The following is a 24,571-nucleotide window of genomic DNA, read 5'->3' on the forward strand; positions in this document are numbered from 1 at the left end:
CAAGCGAGAGAGAGACATTGACAAATATTGAATTGAAGGAACGAAGAACAACGAAGGTCGCCATATTGCTTCCACTTTGACACGTCGGATAAGGCGACCATGTGAACACTTCTGCGATTCTTCATTTAGGAAGTGGACGTGATTCAAGTCTCGGTTGTTAGCACAACCTAAAAACCACCAGAACTCAATTCTGAGGCCTCGTTAAATTTACAGGGAAGTTCTCGGTGGTGAGGAGGAGAACGAAGGATGAACTGCGCCAGAGTGCCGAGTCGGTCGGAGGTGATGGAGTGGAGCCCTCAGGAGCTGGCCGAATACCTGAGGAAGGTCAGGTTCAATTTTTATCATTAACTCATTCATTGCCAGGCGGTGTGCAAAAATGTATGTCCATTCCAGTGCCAGGGTTTTTGTCATTGTCACTCTAATTTCAGGACCCACAGAATACTGAGTTTTAGGACTACATACACATTCAATGCAAGCGTAAGAAACCTTAGACCGCTTAGAAAATAAAGTTATTTCCTAAATTTTATGAGTCTGGAGTTATCTAAGCTTGAAATGAGGGCAGATGTCCAAAATACTGTGTAATACATACATATTGGTACATATAATCATAATACATTTCATTTATAAGCGCCTTTCAAAACTCTCAAGGACACTTATCTATTAGCATGCTAGCTGGCTGGGTATCTATTAGCTATCTGGTAGCTAGCTAGCTAGTTTTCTATCTATTTGAGTTACTTCTGAGTTGAGTGAACGCTGGGGCATGTGGCTGCCACTGCTCACCCACAGAAGAACTGATCATTCATAATTTTAAAATCAACCAATTGTCCCATGCAAAATTTCCAGTTGCTCCATAATGCTGCTAAAATAAAATATTTTGATTTTATCCATATTTTTTGTCATCTTTTGGTAAGGCTTCATGCTTGAGATTTAGGAGAGTAATACTCGACGCAAGTTAGGAAGTATAAAGTTCTGTCTTTTCCTGTGTTTGAAAAGAAGTACATTTTGCTTCCTCTTTGACCTGATAATGTATCCCCCCCCAAAATGAACAAGAGGTACCGTATTTTCCGGTGTATAAGGCGCACCGGAGTATAAGGCGCAACCACATTGAATGGTGTTTTTTTTTTTCAATATGTAAGCAGTGTCCGAAACTCATGACAAAAAGTTAGCGGACACCAGGGCAGACAACTCTGAAAAGTTGCCTGCCCGGCGTAAAAGTTGTACACCCCGGGCCTCTGGGCAGATGTTATTTCAAACACTGATATAAGGTGGAGCGGAGTATAAGGTGCACCTTCAATGAATGAAAAATGGAGTCGGTGGCTGCTAACAGAAGTTTTGAGACCTGTTGTGGCTAAATATTACTTCACATATAAGGCGCACCTGCATATAGGGGTCATCTTTTGGAAAATATAATAAAAAAATGAAAAAAAATAATAATATCCTTACACACCGGAAAATACAGTAATATAAATTTTTAGGAGATCTGATTTTGTGAAACGGCCCCAAATGTGTGTTACAGATGAATCTGGCCGACTGTGATAGAACCGTGTTGAAGAACGGCATCAACGGAATGCGATTTGTGGTAAGTTTTCACATAAACAAGAAGATACACACCAATTTGACCCGGGTAATGTTTACGTCACTTGTTAATGTCTCCTAAAAGGGCTACATAATAAAAAATGTTTTTTTATTATTCGTTTGGGAAAAACACATGCAAATTATATTGTATCCGGCATCCATTTTTTTTTTTTATCCCGGCGGCCATTTTTTTTATCTTGACTGTTCATGATGCATTCAAGGGCAGCGGTGAAAAATCCGTAACTACACGTTCATCTGGAATTTAATTGTTTTCACTGCTGTCGTCATGATATTATGTTGTTTTGCGTTTGCAGAACCTAAGTGAGAACGACCTGCAAAAATTCCCTAAACTTCATACACCGTAAGATCCGTTGGTACACCTAAAAAAAAACCAACAACAACAAGAAAAGACACAATAAACATGAAAAAGGGCTACTTTTGCATTTGTGTGTCTTCACAGGATTATTTCCAAACTGAGTGCCGACATTAGCAAGAAAGAGGAAAAACGATGTCTGTTTGGTAAAAAGTGGGTTCTTGACACAATTTGGTGCATCTTTAACTTTTTTCCCCCATTTGAATGCCTGCTTGTTTGAAGCTAACGTCCAATGCAAAATGGCAGCTAGCATTGATTTTACATCATGACACATTTTGACAATTGATATTTGAACAGGCAGGCGGAGCATCCAAAAATACTTACAGGCCTATATATTTTTTATTCTCTGTGAAAAATGACTTGTTGTTTCAGCTATGCTTCGTATTTATTTTACTGCCCCCTGTTGGTCAATTCAAATAATGCTAATGGACTAAATGAATGCACCTTCTCTCCATCACAGAACCATGACCCCAAAATTTTGTGAACCAGGTAAAAACTGAAGCTATCAAATGTTTGACGTTACACTATTTTAGATGCTGGCGACTTAAATTGTATTATTATTATTATTATTATCATCGTTATCATTATCATTTGCTACCTATTTGTTATCTATTAGCTATCTATTAGCTATCTCGCCGGCTAGCTAGCTGACTCGCTAGTTAGCGATTGATTGTATGGCTGTCTAGCTAGCTAGCTGTTAATTACATGGCTATCTAGCTCGCTAACTATTAATTATATACTTCGATAGCTAGTGGCTAGCTATTAGTTATATAGCTTTATATCTAGCCAACTATTAGCGAGCTTTCTATCTTTTTGAGTTACTTCCGGGTTGAGTGAACGCTGGCGCTTGTGGCTGGCGGTGCTCACCCACAGAAAAACTTATCCTGTGACTGTAAAGTGACCTTGAGAGTTTTGAAAGGCTCTTAGAAATGAAATGTATTATTATTATTATTATTATTATTATTATTATTATTATTATAACTTGATATCTCTCATCTTTGACAGTTCCTGATGTTCAAGGTTTGGGTGCCAATTATTCTGTAAGTTTTTTTTTTTTTTCACGAATTAACTCATATTAACCCGCCATGTTTTTTTTTTATTGTATCTATTTCATGTATCAATTTCCCCATTAATTAATTAATTTGTTAAACAACAAACCAAGTAACTGATGAATTACTTGTTTAATTCAGGAATTAATCAACAAATTAACCGATTAACTTAATTCACTGCCATTTCTGAATTGATTTGGGAATTGAAAATATGACGTGGAGCGCCATTCCCAAATTTGTCCGGGTTTTTGTTTTTGTTGTGGGTTGCCGATAAAGCGCTGGTCAGACCTGTGCCAATGTTTTATTTCCCTTCCTCAAGGGGGCAACATTCGCCTTTTGACCATGTTAGCGCTTTGTTGCAGCTTCAGCTGTTGTTAAAACGCTATATAAATTAATACTGTATGTATATATTGTATTGTATTTTGTACAGCTGCCCCCATTTCAAGCTCAAATAACTCAAGACCAATATAACTTAGGAATTAACTATTTTCTTTCTGATGAAAGAAGAAATACTATGGTTTCTTACGCTGCATTGAATGTTTATGTAGTCCTAAAACTCAATATTCTGTGGGTCCTGCAATTTGAGTGACAATGACAAAAACCCTGGCACTGGAGTGGGCACATTTTTGCACATCGTCTGTGGCAGTGAATGAGTTAATCAACTGATTAATTAATGTGTATATTTATTTATTTATTTTAGGACAGCGACGGCAACGATTACGAGAGCCCCAACAGCGGCGGCGAAGAAAGCAACCAAAGTGACTACGAGAAACCAAATGACGACGAGGACTCGGACGATGCCGAGCATTACGAACTTCCCCCATCGGAGCCCGCGGACGACTTGGCGCAGCAGCTGCGCAGCGCCGTGCGCGTGGGAGACACCGACTACATCGGTAATATTTGACGTTTGTCAAATTCGGGGTGATACGTTTTGATCGTAGCCGCATAATCTATATGGTTTCATCTGTTACCATGGCAACAACCAGGAATGAGTTGATTCTGTGTCTTTTGCGGCCCTGCAGACACCAGGGACAATTGCGCGTCATCTGGAGACGCACCGCCCGCTGTCCGTCCCCGCCCACCAGTGGCATCGCGCCCCGTGATATCGTCTCGGGTGGTGAGTTTTTAATATTTTGACTACAATCTCATTAGAAGGTGTCTTTGAGACAGATGTTTTCGTTGAATTCAGATTCATCTTGTTAAACGTTTAGTTCACCAACAATGAAAACTGGTAAACTGATAACATAAGATGGTGTATGGTTACCGGTGGAATGACTGATCCATTCATAATAATAATAATAATAATAATAATAATAATAATAATAATAATAATAATGATGATGATGATGATAATAATAATAATACATTATATTTTAAGCACGTTTCAAAGCTCTCAAGGACACTTTATAGTCATAGACAAACATAGGTACTATAATAAATAAAATACAATCACAAATAGAATGTTATATTATTATTATTATTATTATTATTATTATTATTATTAGGACAATTTTAACTCACTCACTGCCAGACGATGTCCAAAAATGTGTCAACTCCAGTGCCAGGGTTTTTGTCATTTTCACTTAAATTGCAGGACCCACAGAATATTGAGTTGTAGGACTACATAAACATTCAATTCAGCATGAGAAACCTTAGACTTTCTTCTTACATCAGAACGAAAAAGAGTTAATTCCTAAGTTATATGGGTCTGGAGTTATCTGAGCTTGAAATGGGGTCTGCTGTCCAAAATCCAATGCAATACATATATATTGGTTTATACAGCGCTTTAACAACAGGTGAAGCTGTAACAAAGCGCTAACATGGACAAAAATGGAAATGCTGCCCCCTCGTGGAAGGGAAAAAACATTACCAGAGATCTGACCAGCACTTTATCAACACCCCTGTAAAAAAAACACAACCCGAACAAATTTGGCAATGGCGCTCCATGTCATATTATCAATTCCCGAATAAATTCGGGAATGGCAGTGAATGAGTTAAAGGGCGATATATAATACATATAATGGCATATATGTATATTGATTTGTGTGTTTTTTTTTGTTTATTTTTGGGGGTGTCTATTTGTGCAGCCAATTGAGAACAATCAAGATCACTCTCCCCACTCTGCAAGACGGCCATCTAAGAAAAGTAAGTTAAAAAAAACATTAAAGTCATACGATTAGTTATTGCTTTTATATACGATTGTCATCTCATGTTGTGATTTTTAGCATTCCCGGGACCGCCGCAGATCTTTCGTGGCAACAAGCCGGGTCGTACTTCCTCTCCGATTCAAGGTATACGCCAATTTAACTAATTTGAAGACAAAAATAAAACTAAATGGAATCTAATATGTTTATTTATTCATTCATTCATTCATTTACCCATTTATCTGATATTTATTTATACAATACAAAACATCCTAATTTCTATATTTATTTATTCATTCATTTATTTATTTACCCGTTTACCTGATATTTATTTATACAATACATCTTAATTTATATATTTATTCATTTATTTATTTACCCATTTATTGGATATTTATTTATATAATACAATGCATCTTAATTTCTATATTCATTTATTCATTCATTTATTTATTTATTTATTTAACTAATTTACTCATTTATGGGATATTTATTCATACAATACAATACATCCTAATGTATATATTTTTGTATTCATTTATACACTTATTTGCGTATTTATTTATTTATGTATTTATTTATTTATTTAGTCATTTATTGGATATTTATTTGTACAAAACAATGCATCCTAATTCCTATATTTATTTATTCATTCATTCATTTATTTAATTACCCATTTATCATATATTTATTTATACAATACAATACATCCTAATTTATGTATTCATTTATTCATTGATTCACGTATTCACATATTTATTTATTTATTTACTTATTTACTGACTTATTTACTTCTGTTATTTTTTTTATCTATCCATTTATCTATTTATTTATACAATACAATACATCCTAATTTCTACATTTATTTATTCATTCTGGTATGTATTTATTCATCCATTTATTTATTTATTTATCTATTTATTTATTTATTAACCCATTAACAGGTATTTATTTATACAATACATCCTTATTTATTCATATATATATGTATGTATGTATGTATGTATGTATGTATGTATGTATGTATGTATGTATGGATGTATGTATGTATGTATGTATGTATGTATGTATGTATGTATGTATTTATTTCACCAGGTTCTAATGTAACAGAAAGGGTGAGTGTTTCTATTTTTGAATGAACTCATTGCACTTTTTTTCCCCCTATTCACTAATACGTCCAGATCTAAAATCAAAAGTTCAAAATCCTTCTTGTATTTTCCAATGTGCGTTGCAGCCAGGGTTACCCTCACGACGGTAAGTAAACTCATAAACAGTACTGTATGTTACTAAGGTCCTTGAGACGCGTTGGAACATTTTTGGAACATTGTGTCGGATTTGTCCTCAGCAGTTCGGCGCCTTTTGTCCCACCCTTTCCCTCCGCGGTTTCCATCGGCAGGAGCAACTCATCCGTCAAACCACCTCCCCCCAGGTAGGCCTGTCACTCATCATCCGCCATTTAGCGTCTGATCTAATCATTGTGTGTGCTTTGCTCTTCCAGGACTGATTGTATTAGGGAGGTAAATTCAATTTTGACACTTTTTGAAAAATGTCTATGCTTGATGAGCATCTAATGAGCTTATTTTCACTTTCTAGCAAACACATAATGATGGTGAGATTTTAATTTTTTTCAGGTCAAATAAGCCTGATGAATTTTGAAATACTAAATAGTTGATATTTTCTTCCAGCATCCAAATTCAACACATTCCCCATATTCCCTAAGATTCCGCCCCACCGGCCGATACCTGCAGGTCACCATGGAGACAGGTAGAGTGACCATATGCCGCCAAAGGTTTAGAATATCACAAATAAAATACTATAAATAATAATAATATAATAATAAAAAATAAAATACACTTTATTCTTTATGTTATTTGACAGTTTGCCTCCTGGCGCCACTTCTGTTGGGTCACTGCCTCTCAGTGTCACCTCTGGTAATAATTAATATTTTTAAAAAGTTATGGAATATCGAAAATACAGTGATACCTCGGTTTATGAACCCCTTAACTTACGAACTTTTCGGTTGACGAACGTTAAATTTATGAAAAATTTACCTTGGCATATGAACTTTTTTCATACACGGAGCTGACTCAATGAGTGATGTGTCGCACGCGAACTCGTTCTTTTGACAACAAAATGGCAGCCGACTGTTTTTGTCCTCTATTCCCCGCCCCCAGTCTTTGGTTAAAGCAACATGATTGGTCAAGAACGCAGCAGTTAGGGGAGGTGGTTTAAACATTAAAGAGACAGGCAGATGACAGCGAGTTTTTCTGCTTTTGAACTTTGATAGTTCAAAGGCAGAGTGTAGACTGCAAGGTTAAAATATCCCATCTATCAACCAGCTATCAACCCAGATCAACAGAACACAATTGATGAGGAACTAGGTAAAATGATCGCTGAAAAAGCACCTCCAAGGGATCATTCCTCAAGATGGTGAAAGAAGACGGTTACGTTCCTCATCAAGTGTTTAATGCTGAGGAAACCGGCCACTCCATTCAATCAAGCCATCAACGACCATCACAAAGGTAAATAAAACCACTTTATTTTACAGTACAGTTTATTTCTTTAATTATAATACCATAGCACATTTATTATATAGTATAGTATAGTGTGTAGTATATATAGTTTTAAGGCTTAGAAAATTAGAAAGTAGAAAATTATGTTTTATGGGGACCTGGAAACGGATTATTTTCATTTTAATGGTTTCCTATGGGAAATTAATTTTTGGGATACACACTTTTCGTCTTACACACTCTGTCTGGGATCCAATTAAGTTCGTAAGCCAAGGTATCACTGTAATTGGATATTATGTTTACTATGACTTTGAATTTCACTTGAATACATGTTATTTTCCCAACAGCTCCTGATGTTCAGGGCTGGGATGATGATGAGTTTGTGAGTTCAATAAACACTCGGAAAAAAAAACACCTGAAAAATCGATATTTCCGACACTAAACTAAGAATCTGGACTTGTGGATCGTAAACATACCTGTGGCCAAATGTGTCTTCAGGATGATGAAGATGCTGATTATGAGAATCCAAACAGCGGCGGCGATGAGAGCGGCAACAGCGCCGATGACGACGCAGTGAATGACGACACGGATTGGTCCGACAATTACGAGCCGCCTCCCACGGAGCCTTCTGAAGAGCTAACTCATAAACTGTTGCCCGTCGTGACCTGCGGAGAAGGCGATTATATTGGTAGGATTGAATTGGATGAGCCGTTATTAGTCTCGCAGTGGAGAAATTTACATTTCACAGCAGCAGAGTGAGGAAAGGAAAAGAAGAAGTAGAAAAACAAAATACAGGAGCCCCTGTAAAGGCAGCAATTCTCGCGACGCCATCTTGAAGTCAACAACAACAACAACAACAAAAAACAAAATCACAAATAATGTAAAACATTATTCCTTCATTATTCAATTGCAAATTAACTCATTCACTGCCATTCACAAATTTATCCGGGAATTGGAAATATGACATAGAGGGCCATTCCTGAATTTGTTTTTGTTTTTGCTTGGGTGCCGATAAAGCCCTGGTCAGACCTCTGGCAATGTTTTTCCCTTCCACAAAGGGGCAGAATTTCACATTTTTTCCATGTTAGAACTTTGTTCCAGCTTCAGCTGTCGTTAAAGCACTATATAAACCAATATGTATTGCATCGTATTGTGTACAGACACCCCCATTTCACGCTCAGATAACTCCAGACCCATATAACTTAGGAATTAACTAGTTTTTTTTCCTAATGACAAAAGATTTCTTACGCTGCATAGAATGTTCATGTAGTCTTAAAACTCAATATTCTGTGGGTCCTGCAATTTGAGTGGAAATGACAAAAACCCTGGCATTGAAGTGGACAAATTTTTTGCACGTCTGGCAGTGAATGAGTTATTATTTTCAACAAGTCCTCAAATCATAATTCTGACATGTACTGTATGTGTGATTTTTTTTTTGTAACCCTCCCCGTTCCCCTCCTCCCCCCCACACACAGATAATATAGACAAACATGTGTCCACCAGAGGCCCGCCCCCAGCAATTAGTCTTCGCCCACCGGTGTCTTCAATTTCACCACCGTCCCACCGATCGGTGAGAATTGTCCCCAAACATGCAAATAAACGTCCCTACTCAAAACGTCGACGATCGTGTTCATTCTGTCTGTATATTAAAGATTATGAGGAATATCCATTGCATATTTTACAGCTGGGTGAGTCGCTATCCAATCGGGATCACTCACCGCATAATGGAAGACAAATGCCACCACTGGGGAAGCGTGAGTAACAATTGCCGCGACACGTTACTATTGGTCGGTATGACGATTCGTACGTTAATTCATGATAAAGGACAACCGACGTCTCCGGACAAGATGTGTCCATAATTTGTGAAATGGCTCCAAATGACTTCAACTGAGCGTATTTTACAAAGATTCCACCGCATATAGCTATATTTTACGTTTTAAGTCTCGTGCTGAATATTCAGGAAGTCTTGTTTTTGAGTTGGTGACGAGTCCGTACGTGACGTCACTGAAGGAACGCCCCTGACCGAAAAAAAAGACACATTGTAGCAGTCCTTCCATCATGTCAATGCTTGTTTGGTCTGAAAACCTCGTGTTGCACCAGAAAGAGCCAGAAGAGCGCATCCAAGCTCCATGGAAGGAATTTATCAGCCTGTGGAAACGGGCTGATTAATTCCTCACAGGAGGTCGCCATTTTCTGCCTCTTTTTGGGTGAGACATTTCCCCCCAATGTTGCCTCAAAATGGCACGGAATAAATTCTTTAATCGATTGCAAACATGTATGCTTTCCTCTTCAGAACTACAGTAAAGTCTCGTTATATCAATATCGGATATATCGTCTTGGCGTGACGTCACAAACTGGGGGCGAACTTTTTGAAAATGCCCAATTCGCAGCTCAATTTTTTGCAGATTTTGGACACTTTAAGTCATTTTTATTGGTGTTTTGCATTTGAATAAAAATATCATACTGCGTGTTTTGGGTATTTTAGATGCTATAAAACATTTTTCTGATGTCAGTTAGGAAACAAAAAAGTGACGTCGGTTGTCCTTTAATGTTTAGTGCTTCCAGGGCCACCTCAGATTTTCCGTGGGAATAAACCGGGTCGGAACACATCTCCCATTCGAGGTATTTTGGAGTTGGATAGTGTAATTGTCGCTTAGGTTGTTTTGAACTTCATTTTTTTTTCTTCTTTTTTGTGTGTCTAAAGGGCCCAACACGGAAGAGAGGGTAGGTGTTTATTTTGTTTTCTTAAAATGAAGGCTTGGAGTTATGAAATTTCAAGAATTTATTTTGAAGCCTCCCAAATTTATATTACTTCCTGTGTGTTTTTTTTCACAGCAGCAGAGTGAGGAAAGGAAAAGAAGAAGTAGAAAAACAAAATACAGGAGCCCCTGTAAAGGCAGCAATTCTCGCGACGCCATCTTGAAGTCAACAACAACAACAACAACAAAAAACAAAATCACAAATAATGTAAAACATTATTCCTTCATTATTCAATTGCAAATTAACTCATTCACTGCCATTCACAAATTTATCCGGGAATTGGAAATATGACATAGAGGGCCATTCCTGAATTTGTTTTTGTTTTTGCTTGGGTGCCGATAAAGCCCTGGTCAGACCTCTGGCAATGTTTTTCCCTTCCACAAAGGGGCAGAATTTCACATTTTTTCCATGTTAGAACTTTGTTCCAGCTTCAGCTGTTGTTAAAGCACTATATAAACCAATATGTATTGCATCGTATTGTGTACAGACACCCCCATTTCACGCTCAGATAACTCCAGACCCATATAACTTAGGAATTAACTAGTTTTTTTTCCTAATGACAAAAGATTTCTTACGCTGCATAGAATGTTCATGTAGTCTTAAAACTCAATATTCTGTGGGTCCTGCAATTTGAGTGGAAATGCCGAAAACCCTGGTATTGAAGTGGACACATTTTTTGCACGTCTAGCAGTGAATGAGTTATTATTTTCAACATGTCCTCAAAGCATAATTCTGACATGTACTGTATATGTGATTTTTTGTTGTAACCCTCCCCGTTTCCCCCCCCCCCCCCCCCCCACAGATAATATAGACAAACATGTGTCCACCAGAGGCCCGCCCCCAGCAATTAGTCTTCGCCCACCGGTGTCTTCAATTTCACCACCGTCCCCCCGATCGGTGAGAATTGTCCCCAAACATGCAAATAAACGTCCCTACTCAAAACGTCGACGATCGTGTTCATTCTGTCTGTATATTAAAGATTATGAGGAATATCCATTGCATATTTTACAGCTGGGTGAGTCGCTATCCAATCGGGATCACTCACCGCATAATGGAAGACAACTGCCACCACTGGGGAAGCGTGAGTAACAATTGCCGCGACACGTTACTATTGGTCGGTATGACGATTCGTACGTTAATTCATGATAAAGGACAACCAACGTCTCCGGACAAGATGTGTCCATAATTTGTGAAATGGCTCCAAATTACTTCAACTGAGCGTATTTTACAAATATTCCACCACATATAGCTATATTTTACGTTTAAGTCTCGTGCTGAATATTCCGGAAGTCTTGTTTTTGAGTTGGTGACGAGTCCGTACGTGATGTCACTGAAGGAACGCTCCTGACTGAAAAAAAAGACACATTGTAGCAGTCCTTCCATCACGTCAATGCTTGTTTGGTCTGAAAACCTCGTGTTGCACCGGAAAGAGCCAGAAGAGCGCGTCCAAGCTCCATGGAAGGAATTTATCAGCCTGTGGAAATGGGCTGATTAATTCCTCACAGGAGGTCGCCATTTTCTGCCTCTTTTTGGGTGAGACATTTCCCCCCAATGTTGCCTCAAAATGGCACGGAATAAATTCTTTAATCGATTGCAAACATGTATGCTTTCCTCTTCAGAACTATTTGAATCATATGCATAACTGGATGTGGAACAAGAAAGCATATTCTCAGAATCTGAAGCCATTGTTTTGATTCTCCAGCAATGCAAGACGTCTTGGCGTGATGTCACAAACTGGGGGCGAACTTTATGAAAATGCCCAATTCGCAGCTCAATTTTTTGCAGATTTTGGACACTTTAAGTCATTTTTATTGGTGTTTTGCATTTGACTAAAAATATCATACTGCGTGTTTTGGGTATTTTAGATGCTATAAAACATTTTTCTGAGGAAACAAAAAAGTGACGTCGGTTGTCCTTTAATGTTTAGTGCTTCCAGGGCCACCTCAGATTTTCCGTGGGAATAAACCGGGTCGGAACACATCTCCCATTCGAGGTATTTTGGAGTTGGATAGTGTAATTGTCGCTTAGGTTGTTTTGAACTTCATTTCTTTTCTTCTTTTTTGTGTGTCTAAAGGGCCCAACACGGAAGAGAGGGTAGGTGTTTATTTTGTTTTCTTAAAATGAAGGCTTGGAGTTATGAAATTTCAAGAATTTAGTTTGAAGCCTCCCAAATTTATATTACTTCCTGTGTTTTTTTTAACTCTATTTCTCTCTGTTACAGCCGCCTGCACAATCCAGAAGGTAACACGTCCATTAAAAAAAAAATGTGCAAAACAGGAAGTCAAAATGGCTCATGTGACAAGGGTTCTACCTGAGTGGAATTCCCGTAGTTCGAATGATAAAACGAGTATCATAAGCCATAATTATCAGCTGTTGTATTATGTTGACGAGCGAGCTTGTCTATAGGTCTCAGCCGGATGTTCGTGACCCACCCGCTAGGCCCAAACCCCCCGGGCTTCCTCCTTGTTCCTCAGCCTCCATCGGCAGGAGCAACTCCTCTATTAGACCTCCTCCTCCCAGCAGGTTGGCCCTTGGCCCTCCTTTCGATAATTAATTTGTTGTTGAAGTATCATTTTATGATTTATTATATTACAGGTTTGACGGAATGAGAGAGGTAAGATGTTATTTTTTTTACAAATATACATATGATCTGTGGACTAAAATATTTTATCTGACACCCACCTTCCAGCAAACGCACAGCGATGGTGAGGAACCTTTGATTTTCATTTCATCCAAACAAGGTTGATGCTATCCATCTCGCTAGCCAGCTAGCTATACATCTATCTAGCTAGCCAGCTCGCTAAACATCTATCTAGCTAGTCAGCCAGCTAAACATCCATCTAGCTAGCCGGCTAGCTAACCATCTATCTAGCTAGCCGGCTAGCTAACCATCTATCTAGCTAGCCAGCTAGCTAAACATCTATCTAGCTAGCCCTCTATCTACCTAGCTAGCCATATAGCTATCCACCTATCTAGCCATCTAGCTAGCCATCCATCTAGCCATCTAGCTAGCCATCCATCGAACCATCTAGCTAGCCATCCATCTACCATCTATCTAGATGTCTAGCATTGACTGTATCTATCTAGAAAGACATCTACTGTATCTACTGTAGCTAGCTAGCATCTATCTATGTGGGTAGCCATCTATCTATCTAGCTAGCATCTACTGTATCTATCTAGCTAGCCATTTGTCTAATGTAGCTAGCTAGCCATCCACCTATTTATCTAAAGAATAAAGATTATTAATTCTTTCTAGCATCCAAGCACAATACATTTTCTCCCAGTAAGAACCTGACAACGTTCTCAATGCCGCCTGGTCGTCATGGAGACAGGTAGGAAGTTACATACAGTGCAAATCAAAGGTCTCCACACCCCTGTAACCCCCCCCCCCCCAAAAAAAAAAAAATAAAAAAAAAAAAAAGAGCAACTTAAACAAACCTACATTGATTTAATTTAAAAATATATATTTTCAAGAGCGGAAACAAAAACTGTGCTGAAATAATGTGATTGCACAAGTGTGCACACCCTCTTAAAAACTGGGATGAGGCCAGAGGAACCAATCACATTCAAATTCTTGTTACAGTAAAGTCTCGTTATATCGATATCGGATATATCGATAGTCCCGGTTATATCGATACTATTTCTATGCACGCACGGAGAAAATTACATGCAAACAGGGTCGGATATATCGATAGTCCCGGTTATATCGATATTTTTTCGGACTCCCTTGAATATCGATATAACGAGACTTTACTGTATTTGACTGTTCCTATGATTGAGACCCAAATAAATGTTAAAATTTCTAATGTATTTTTGAGTGTGTCCTCACTTTTATTTAATACTAATTTTTAATGGGATCACAAGTGATCAATTCTGAACACTGGCCATAAAAATGTAATCACATTTATATAATGTCAGTTAGTTCTTTTCACTTCCTCTATCAAAAAGAAAGAGATTCAACTGAGTTATGGTGACTTTTGGTCTATCTTGGACTACTAAAATCCATAATGCAAAAAGCTAGCATATGAACAGGGGTGTGTAGACTTCTCCCTCCACTCACAAATATCTCCATTTGGTCTGAAACAAAGTGTGTTTTCTTTTTATTTTTTTGTCGTCAAACAGTTTACCACCCGTTGGCTCACTCTCTCTTAATGTCCAATCTGGTAAGAAGTCCGATACTGTCCTTAAGAGTTTTGAAAGCCACTTATAAATTAAATGTATTATTATTATTATTATAGAATGTTTCACTTCTAATGATCATTCCCTGATACGGCCACAAGAGGGAATCCTTCTCCAAGAATGACATTTGTACTGTAATTTCAATGTAAGGGGGGGGGGGGGTTACCCAGTTTACAAATTTTCTTATCCACTTGGGTTCGAGGTTACCCACGATTCATTAGTTTGCTCAAAGAATCATGAGTTACTGCTTTACTGTTCACCTTTAACCCTCATATTATGTAAAAAAATCATGTTGACTTGGTCATTTTTAGCCGTATATAAAATTCCACGCAAAACAGTCAAATAATAAGTGACATCAACAACTGAGAGACGACATATTTTCTATCCCATTGGGATATTTAAGAACTATTTTGAAGAAGGAAAAAGGAAAGAATATCCATTGCTTTAGTCAACAAAAAAATGGAAACGGGTAAAATGGACCCCTTAATGTAATTATGGGTCACATGTCTTTCATTTTAAGCTCTTGTAAGGCGTCTCTGAGTGCAATGAAAACCACTTTCAAATTAAATGTATTATTATTATTATTATTATTATTATCAGAATCAGAATCATCTTTATTGCCAAGTATGTAGAACACACAAGGAATTTGTTTCCGGTAGAACACGCCATTATTTCCATACAAATAATTATTGCAATTCTAACATTTGACAGTATGAAAAAATATAATTTTCGTATCAATATGTACATTATGTGTGTGTACATTTGTGTGTGTGCAGCCCGTGCAGACAACAGAACCAACTTTGCCGGTTCAGATCGCTTTCATCCACTGCCACAAAAACCTTCACTCAAACAGGTCTGCTTGTCTTGATACCTTATTTCTCCTGTATATTACACAAAAATTGAACAAATATATTCAAATTATTATTTCATCACTCAATCACGACGAACAAGGAAACTGTATTTGCGTATTGTACAGGGAATGGACCCACGCTGGTATGTTGGTAAAGTGACCCGGGGTCAAGCTGAAGGATATTTGAAACAAGTCAGCAAGGTAATTAGCACACACTGCTCTCCATTTTAAACCGAGGTATCACTGTATTCCCAATACAAAATTTGAAAGTAAAATTTGATTTATTCTTCATGCTTGACTCGTGTGTGTTTGAATAGGACGGGGCATATTTAGTGCGGGATAGCTCCCACCAGAAATCCAACCAGCCATACACACTGATGGTCCTCTACAACAACAAAGTGTTCAATATCCAGATTCGCCACGAGAACAAACAGTTCCAACTGGGAACTGGACTCAAGGCCCAGGAGGTAAACCGAATGTCACACTAGAAAACATTTAAAATTTACGATACAATGAATTTCAGTGATTGTCTATGTTGTTTATAGTCCTTCTCCTCGGTTTGCGACATCATCAAATATCACTCCCAGTGTCATCTCCTTCTCATCGATGCCAAAAAGCGTACCTCGGGCCAGCAGAACCAGTGTCTGCTATCGGAGCCAGCAGGGATTTACATGACTGGACCGCAATGATCTTTACAATCATGGAATCAAACATTTAAGACCCAATCAGGTTCAATTGTGTGTTACCTGAACACAAATGGCGAAGCAAGACATTCAGACATTCAACATAACAGTACCCATGTTTGTATATTCTTTATCCTACGCAAGGAGGTGGAACTGTGTATCGTATGGATAAACATGGGGGGAAATTGGTGGCAAAACACATTAATTTTAATGATAAAAAGGGTTCTTAAATTCTATTTGATGACGGTTCTACTGTATGTTTTTTTTTCTTGCTTTAGTAGCCTACAATATTATGTAGCGCTATTATTCCTCATTAACTCATTCACTGCCATTCACAAATTTATTTGGGAATTGAAAATCATGATGTGAAGCGCCATTTTCAAATTTGTTCAGGTTTTGTTTTTTTATTGCGGGGGTGCCAATAAGGCACTGGCCAGACCTCTGGCACTGTTTTTCCCTTCCACCAGGGGGCAGCATTTTCCCTCTTGTCCATGTTAGCGCTTTGGTCCAGCTCAGATGTTGTTAAAGTGCTACTTAAATCAATATATATGTATTGTATTTTGTACAGCCGCCACAATTTCAAGGTCATATAACTCCAGACTCATATAATTTAGGAATGAACTCTTTTTTTTGGATGAAAGAGAGTCTAAGGTTTTTGACACTGTATTGCTTGTTTATGTCGTCCTAAAATCAATATTCTGTGGGGACTGCAATTAGTTTTTCTTGGGGGGGGAGGGCAAATTAGTAGTACAGTACTTACATTTTTGTTACTTGCATTCATTTAACTGTGTAAAGAAGATTTGAGATATAAACAGAATAAATTTGTACTTCAAGGCACTTCTATATAAAAAAGGGATGGCGGATCCAGTTTTTAAACAATTCTGTATTTGTAGTATAGAGGCGATAGTGGATATTCATGTAGTGTTTTTTTACGGTCTAGTGGTGACAAAGAAAATTCACTTTCTCTCATACACACACACAAGCACACACATACACAGTAGTGACCCGTATAATCCCAGTTATCAGTTACAGCTCAACCTGTCTTGTTTTGTCTGCGCCGGGTGTCGATACGACGCCGTCGCCAACTGACGCACGTCATTGGTTCTTCAGGATGCTCCGAAAAAAAAGAGTGCGAGACGGTCCCACCGGTGTCGCAGGTGCGAATATCAACTGATAAGAAGGCCAAGCGTCAATTTCGGCTGCGAGATCATCGACCATAAAGGTGTTCTCGTACCAATGTCGGTTTGTGTAATGTTCGGTTTTATTACAAATACTCATCGGTTCGGTGTGATCTGCTTCAGAATTATTATTTAAAATTTTACATGTACGGTGGTCAGCATAAATTAAACTTGAGGTTCTTTGGCCACATTCCGAGAGTTTAAGTAAGAAAACGATTTACTTAGTAGTCTTGACCCACATTCATGGAAAAGGTTCAAAATCTGAAATGTTCATTGAATGATCTATTAATGATGTGGGTGTGAAGTGTTGAAAATAAATAAATCAGATATTGATCAGATGAATAACGACTGCAACCGTGAAAACAGATTCAATCAGTCTTTTTAATCTGCCCTAGGGCAGGAATTCAAGTCGCTAACCACCACTAAGTGTGTGCGTCTGCGTGCGTGTCGCGGCAACCAATCAGCTTGCATGTGGGCGGAGCACTGAGTATAAGTCCAGGTGTAGCGAGCTTGTAGACAGGTGTTGCGGATTTCTCCAGCGGCATCATGGCGTCCTTTGTGCCTCTCTGCGAGCTCCCCCAGTTTCCGTCTGCGGGCGTGGATCCTTGCGACTTCAGCCTCTACAGTCCGCCAACCCCACCCGAGTCCAGCTACCCTTCACCGGCCTGCCTACAACCAGACTTCGGCCTCGTCTCCGGGTCCAGAGGAGAAAACCACTTCAGCGGGACTGCCTTCTCCAACCTCCAGGGTCCGTTCCTCCCCGGTGGGCCTTGGTACTCACCGGAGGGTATCCTACGCCTGGCCCGTCCGCCTTACTCGTACTCGGCGCTCATCGCCATGGCCATCCAGAGTGCGCCTTCGCAACGGCTGACACTGAGTCAGATCTACCAGTACGTCTCCGAGCACTTTCCCTTCTACAGCCGCAATAAGGCCGGCTGGCAGAACTCCATCCGGCACAACCTGTCGCTCAACGACTGCTTCCGGAAGGTTCCGCGAGAGGAGAACAATCCAGGTAAGAGGCGATAGGATGTTGTGTCTCTCTGAACGAGGTTTACGCTAACAGGGAGATTTCACTTTAGTTTTTGAAGGGCCAGATTTTCTAAATTTCAAAGTCCATTTCATTCATGTGAGGCAAGCGACAGTCTTGATCTGGTCCGATATGGTTGGGATGGAGAAATTGAGAATACAGGAGAGTAGCATTGATGGATGAGGACAATGGGCTGCAGTAGCAAAAGCTGTAGTAGCAAACGTATTGGAGTGCATCATCGTCTTCTAGCACAAAGGTTGCGAGTTTGATCCTGAGAGAGATATCATGATCCAGAACGAAGAGATTTTGATAGTTGGGAAACGAAGACACTGTATGAGGTTTTCTAGGGGGTTTCCTTGTGGTGCCATGATGACACCCCGGGTTAATCTTGATGTTCTATCCGCCAGGTAAAGGAAACTTCTGGACTCTGGACCCAAACTGCGACAAGATGTTCGATAATGGCAACTTCTGCCGCAAGAGGAAGAGGAAAAATGATAGCGGGACACCCGCTAAGAAACGTCACAACTCTTTGTCCAACTCCTCGTCCGACTCCAGTCCCAATTTTCCCAACGTGGATTGCGGCGCAGACTTTTCTGCCCCGTGTGGGTCCTCCATGTATACGCAGGTCCCGGATGAGTCCTCTGTGCTTCCGCCGGCCCTTCCTCCTCAACCTCCTCAGGGTTTTGTGTGCTCACCGGGAGCGGTGGTGCCTCAGTGGGACGTCTGCAGCCCTTCTCCTCCTCTTCCTCTTCATGCCCCTGCTGTGTTTTCCCCTGCTTGTCAGTCAAACCCTCCGCACTTCTTCCCCCCGTCGCTATATACCGATCTAGAGACCACGTACGCTCCTCTCCTGGAGTTCCAGGAAGGGCAGCAAGCGGAGTTGGACTCCATCCAGGCACAACTCTTGGGGAGCCTGATGGAGGAGCTGCCCCTAACTTGCTGGTTAAGAGACTCTGACGTCTTTGAAATGTCCGTTGCCGTGTGAATGGCTTTATTTATTATTGATTTGTGTGAAGAATTTCATTTTTTTTGGGGGGGTGGTTTGAATAAAAAATAAATACATAAATGGAATCATGAGTTTTTCCATCATTCATCCTTGCTACTTTATAATATTTCTTACTTGTTCTTAGGATCGCAGAGTTCTTAGTATCACGAGGAAAAGTTTTTGGTGTAATGCCCTAAACTTTTAGGCTGTAAAATGTTGTCTGATAAATTGTGGTTCTCACTATTTGTCAAAATTGTCATTGCGAAACAACATGCGCATGTGGAAATGTCGCGGCTTGGAATTTAAGCGGATTTACGTGGGACCGGAGATGTGACAGAATGTCTTTTATCCCATCCAATACCATGAGACAAATAACGTTTAATTTGAATTATTTTAAAGGGTGGAAACAAGAAAATATGTAAATTCTTAGAAAATGCATTGTATCGTTTGATTAGACCTCATGAAAAAACATTATGCTACTTGGCTAATGAGCTACATAGCTTTTAATTAGCTATCTAACTGGCTTGCTAGCTATCTAGCTAACTATCTATTAGCTATCTAGCTATCTAGCTGGGTAGCTCGCTATCTACTAGCTATCTTGCAGGGTGGCTGGCTGGCGAGCTCGCTATCTATTAGCTATCTAGTTGTGTAGCTGGCTATCTAGCTAGCTAGCTATCAGCAAAATAACTAGCTTTCTGTCTATTTCAGTAAATTCCGGGTGGAGTGAACGCTGGTGCGTGTGGCTGCCGCTGCTCACTCACAGAAAAATGTATCCTGTGACTGTAAAGTGACCTTGAGAGTTTTGAAAGGAGCTTAAAAATGAAATGCATTATTATTATTATTATTATTATTATTATAATTAATAATAATTAATAATTAATACTCAGCGCCTTTCAAAACTCTCAAGGACACTTTACAGTCACGGAATAAGAACTTTTTTTCCCCTCCAATCATGGAAAAAAGCTAAATAAGTTAATTTGTAAAACCAATTTTTAAAAAAGAGCCAAAAAGTAGCCCGAATGAGTCACCTGTGAGCTGGCTTGGAGCCCCATTTTCTGTAATCAAAGCACATTAATGTGACACCAAACGAATGCAAATGCTCGGAGTGTGTCAGCCCTCACACAACGACGGGGCCATGTCACGATCGTGATTGTGATAAGAGATTAGCCAACGAGGTTCCGATAGTGCCCCGGTGAATCCGCGTCGCACTTTCGGTGTGTCGTGGCGGGACCCCGACGTGTGTGCGAGTGTCTCCGCGCCATGTGTTTAGGCATCACGTCCACCCATTGATGTGGTTGTGTGTGTAAATAGGCGGCACACGCAGACAAGCTGATACGATCAGCCGATCAATACGGCCAAGAGACGTCGAGTGTTTACAACACAATAGGGGAGAGTGTGCCTTCTGTTTAGGGCCCGCATGTGCTCCAAGCGCCTTGAAGGAACCCCTGAGGTCCACGTTACGAGTCACTATGTTACATGAGACTGGTAGAATCCTCATATACAGAAACCACCATTAACGGGTTAATCACAATATTTTTCTTAGTGACTCCGATGTTTTATTTTCCTTCGGTATCAACCACCAAGTTCCCTTTAAATGGTGGCTTTGGGGAAAAAAATACTTGGGGTCTTGATAAGACGTTTCCGGTAGTATTTTTTAAGAAATCATTTCACAGACTTGTCATGGTGGAGTACAGAGGTGTCAAATTCATGTTTCTTCCGTGGGCCACATTGTAGTTCCGGTTTCCTCTCGAGGGTGGTTATACATTTGGGGAAACCATTAGATGTTTCATCTCCTCCACATATTACATATAGAAAGCACAACAAATAAACTTATTCACTGCCAGACGTGCAAGTAATGTGTCCAATTCAGTGCCAGGGTTTTTTTGTCATTTTCACTAGAATTACAGGACCCGTTGAATATTGAGTTTTAGGACGACATAAACATTCAATGCAGCGTAAGAAACCTTAGACTCTGTTTTTTTTTTTTAAATCAGAAAAAGAGTTAATTCCTAAGGTATATGGGTCTGAAGTTATCTGATCTTGAAATGGGGGCAGCTGTACAAAATACAATAAAATAGATCCATATTGGTTTATATAGGGCTTTAACATCTGAAGCTGGAACAAAGCGCTAACATGGAAAAATGGAAATGTTGCCTCCTTGTGGAAAGGAAAAAAAAGAAAAAAATATTGCAAGAGGCCACGGCCAGCTCTTTATCGGCACCCAAGCATGAAAAAAACAAACAATGCTGCCCCCTTCTGGAAGGGAATAAACATTGCCAGAGGTCTGACCAGCGCTTTATCGGCACCCCGACCGCAACAAAAACCAAACCCGGAACAAATTCAAGAATGGCGCGCCACGTCGTATTTTCAATTCCCCCAAAAAAATCAGGAATGGCATTGAATGAGTGAGTTTTTAAATCTGAAGTCAAGAATAATAACTGTTATTATGGTCTACATATGACAATTAGAAATTTTTGTTCATACTTTAACAAGTATCATGGAATTTCACCAGTTACATTTGCTTTCACGGGCCGAATAAAATGACATGGCGGTCCAGATTTGGCCCCCGGGCCTTGTCTTTGACACCCGTCATATAGTATGTCTCCCTTAGAGGTCACATTGGAAGTTAAATGATGGAAACCTAACAGTGTGAGCGTTACTGTTGTTGGGGGATGTCATTTCGTCATGCTGGTACGGTGACAGCTTGGAGAGCGGCGACCCTCATGTTGCCACTGAACGTGAAACTTCATCCAACCCAACCACTAACCGAAGAGACCCCCCTCTCCCACCCCCTCCTCCCTTTCCCATCCCGCACCAGGCGTCTCCAATCGTCTCGTCAACCTGTAGTTTTCCACTCAGATAAGACACCTGCTCACTATCCGCACCCCACAAAAGAAATCACCTGGAAAACAGTCCAAAGGGAGAGATGACTACGGTCACAGTGACATTGTGGGAAAGTATTATGATGACTATGAAGTGATGCAGCTTTAAAAAAAAAAACTAAATTCTACTTTTTGTGTCATGCAATTGTATTCAGTTATTCCTAACAAACTATTTCCTTCAATTTGGAGCATGTCTGTTGATTGTTGCACAATTACTGTATTTTCCGGTGAATAAGGCGCAACCAAAAGCCTTGATTTTCTTCAAAAGTTGACCCTGCGCCTTATACGCAGGTGCGCCTTATATGTGAATTCATATTGAGCCGTAACAGGTCTCGCAATAACTGTCAGAAGCCACTGAGTCCATCCCCGAGAAGAAGTAGTGCGTAACCCTAGCCTCTGCTGTGGCGCCTTATAATGTGGTGTGCCTAATATTTGGAAAACATTTCTATATTTATATACATGTATTATATTTGGAAATTTGTTTTCATTCATTAAAGATGCACCTTATATGTATATGGAAAAAGTTTGAAAATACACCATTCAGTTGGGGTGCGCTTTATACTCGGGTGCGCCTTATATATGGAAAAAGTTAGAAAATTCCCCATTTATTTGGGGTGCACCTTATACTCCAGTGCACCTTATATATGGAAAACATTTGAAAATACACCATTGATTTGTGGTGCGTCTTATACCCCGGTGCACCTTATATATGGAAAAAGTTTGAAAATACACCATTGATTTGCGGTGCGCCTTATACTCCAGTGCACCTTATATATGGAAAAAGTTTGAAAATACACCATTGATTTGTGGTGCGTCTTATACTCCGGTGCACCTTATATATGGAAAAAGTTAGAAAATACACCATTCATTTGCGGTGTGCCTTATACTCCGGTGGGCCGTGTACAGTATATGGAAAAAGTTTGAAAATAAACCACTCATACTCCTGTGCACTGTATATATGGAAGTTTGAAAATACACCATCCATTTGGGGTGCACCTTATACTCCGGTGCACCTTATATATGGAAAACGTTTGAAAATACACAATTTATTTAGGGTGCACCTTATACTACGGTGCACCTTATATATGGAAAGTTTGAAAATACACCATTCATTTGGGGTGTGTCTTATACTCTGGTGGGCCTTATACAGCATATGGAAAAAGTTTGAAAATATACCATTCATTTGGGGTGCGCCTTATACACCGGAAAATATGGTAAATTTCTGGAGCAAAACCGTGTCAGCCAACATAAGGAAGAAAAGTTGCAAAAAAGCACAAGCAGCACAGAAAAATGACAGATGAGAATGAGATTGTGTGCTTGGATTTTTCCTCCAGGTGGCAGTGAGGTACCTTGAGGCCAGCCACTCTAGCAGTCTATAATATTGTTAGCGTGAGAGCTGCGAAGGTCAGCCAAGAGTTAAATTGCATCCAGTGGCTGGGCTGAAAATAAACCCTAAAAGCAGGCCATCTTGGATAGTTCATTATGTGATGTCACAAAAAAAAATCAATAACAAACACTTTAAAGGGAAAAGAGATGTGGAATCTATTAAAAAGACGCCTGCCGCATTCGAAAGAGATTTTCGCTGATCAACATCAAAGTGTTCATCTGCAGGAAGAGCCATGAAAAAGTCTCAGTCATCCATAACTGATTATTGAACACGAATGAACCCATTCCAATTTGGGGTTAAAAATCAATGAAAAGGGGGACCTGGAAAGTAACATCATGTCTTGATGTGTGATCTGATTGTTATGAAAAAGTAGCGTGAAAGTTGGGGAGGGGGAAATTGCATGAAAAATAGGCTGAGAAAGAAAGGGGAAAAAACAGGTCTATTAGTCATTTCACGAACTGGGATGAAATTTGATGGATATTTCTATCTTAACTCATTCACTGCCAGGCGATGTGAAAAAAAATCAAAGTCAGTTAAAGTCAGCGTTATTGTCCAATATGCTAATATGCATGACATAGAGCACAGATGAAATTAATGTCCTCTCGGACCCAGCGTGCAAGGCACTTATAATGTGGCTAAAAAAGACAGACAATTGACAACAGACAATACATGTAATTTCTGAATGTAAAGTGAGGTAGTGCCGTATGTAAAATGAGGTAGTGACGTATGTAAAGTGACGTAATTTAGTAATGCAAAAACAAACAAACAAAGAAGGGGTTGAAGTGAGGTCTCGCAGACAGAAAGAGAAAAAAATAGAGTTCAGGATGATAGTACAGTGTGTATTGTGTACTCGGAGTTCAGTGAGTGTGGCAGTGGGAAGGGGCAGGGGGGACGGGACTGGGAGGGAGTTGAGTCTCCTGACTGTCTGGTGGCAGAAATGTGTCTACGATTGCATTTTCTGTGTAGCTCTCTCTTGTTTCTATTTAGAA

At 39.5% G+C, this 24,571-nt stretch overlaps 2 protein-coding genes and 1 long non-coding RNA gene across 3 annotated transcripts in view; 2 read left to right on the plus strand and 1 right to left on the minus strand.

Moving 5' to 3' along the window:
• On the plus strand, positions 1 to 16,839 carry lcp2a (lymphocyte cytosolic protein 2a). Its single transcript, XM_089016521.1, has 32 exons — positions 1 to 324; positions 1,517 to 1,579; positions 1,890 to 1,936; positions 2,036 to 2,101; positions 2,409 to 2,437; positions 2,954 to 2,988; positions 3,698 to 3,890; positions 4,020 to 4,114; positions 5,085 to 5,142; positions 5,223 to 5,288; positions 6,323 to 6,395; positions 6,487 to 6,570; positions 6,640 to 6,658; positions 6,735 to 6,750; positions 6,827 to 6,905; positions 7,020 to 7,072; positions 7,999 to 8,033; positions 8,150 to 8,339; positions 11,214 to 11,308; positions 11,423 to 11,492; positions 12,339 to 12,404; positions 12,486 to 12,505; positions 12,633 to 12,652; positions 12,818 to 12,934; positions 13,007 to 13,025; positions 13,101 to 13,116; positions 13,668 to 13,743; positions 14,534 to 14,574; positions 15,367 to 15,443; positions 15,567 to 15,641; positions 15,758 to 15,907; positions 15,986 to 16,839. Exons 1-32 carry the CDS (start codon positions 247 to 249, stop codon positions 16,127 to 16,129), a joined length of 2,265 nt encoding a protein of 754 aa, XP_088872647.1. The 5' UTR covers positions 1 to 246; the 3' UTR covers positions 16,130 to 16,839.
• The window catches only part of LOC148886608 (uncharacterized), a 40,675-nt gene that overhangs the window by 1,520 nt on the left and 14,584 nt on the right, over positions 1 to 24,571 (minus strand). Inside the window, exon 4 of the long non-coding RNA XR_016117787.1 lies at positions 8,128 to 8,316. This is a non-coding gene — a long non-coding RNA (uncharacterized LOC148886608). The remainder of the gene's footprint in view (positions 1 to 8,127; positions 8,317 to 24,571) is intronic.
• On the plus strand, positions 17,821 to 19,359 carry LOC148886610 (forkhead box protein I3-A-like). Its single transcript, XM_089016518.1, has 2 exons — positions 17,821 to 18,313; positions 18,736 to 19,359. The coding sequence occupies exons 1-2, from the start codon at positions 17,848 to 17,850 to the stop codon at positions 19,311 to 19,313; spliced, it is 1,044 nt and encodes a 347-aa protein (XP_088872644.1). The 5' UTR covers positions 17,821 to 17,847; the 3' UTR covers positions 19,314 to 19,359.

Source organism: Hippocampus bargibanti, linkage group LG16 (assembly GCF_051943395.1).
Source record: "Hippocampus bargibanti isolate YZ-2025 linkage group LG16, ASM5194339v1, whole genome shotgun sequence".
Lineage (NCBI taxonomy): Eukaryota > Metazoa > Chordata > Actinopteri > Syngnathiformes > Syngnathidae > Hippocampus > Hippocampus bargibanti.

Bases quoted from the DNA above. Each gene is read 5' to 3' on its own strand.
- lcp2a (XM_089016521.1), top strand. From the start codon at position 247: ATGAACTGCGCCAGAGTGCCGAGTCGGTCGGAGGTGATGGAGTGGAGC. The intron at 1,937-2,035 runs GTAAGATCCGTT...GTGTCTTCACAG, and splicing joins TTCCCTAAACTTCATACACC to GATTATTTCCAAACTGAGTG. The intron at 12,653-12,817 runs GTAACACGTCCA...GCTTGTCTATAG, and splicing joins CCGCCTGCACAATCCAGAAG to GTCTCAGCCGGATGTTCGTG.
- LOC148886610 (XM_089016518.1), top strand. From the start codon at position 17,848: ATGGCGTCCTTTGTGCCTCTCTGCGAGCTCCCCCAGTTTCCGTCTGCG. The intron at 18,314-18,735 runs GTAAGAGGCGAT...TCTATCCGCCAG, and splicing joins GCGAGAGGAGAACAATCCAG to GTAAAGGAAACTTCTGGACT.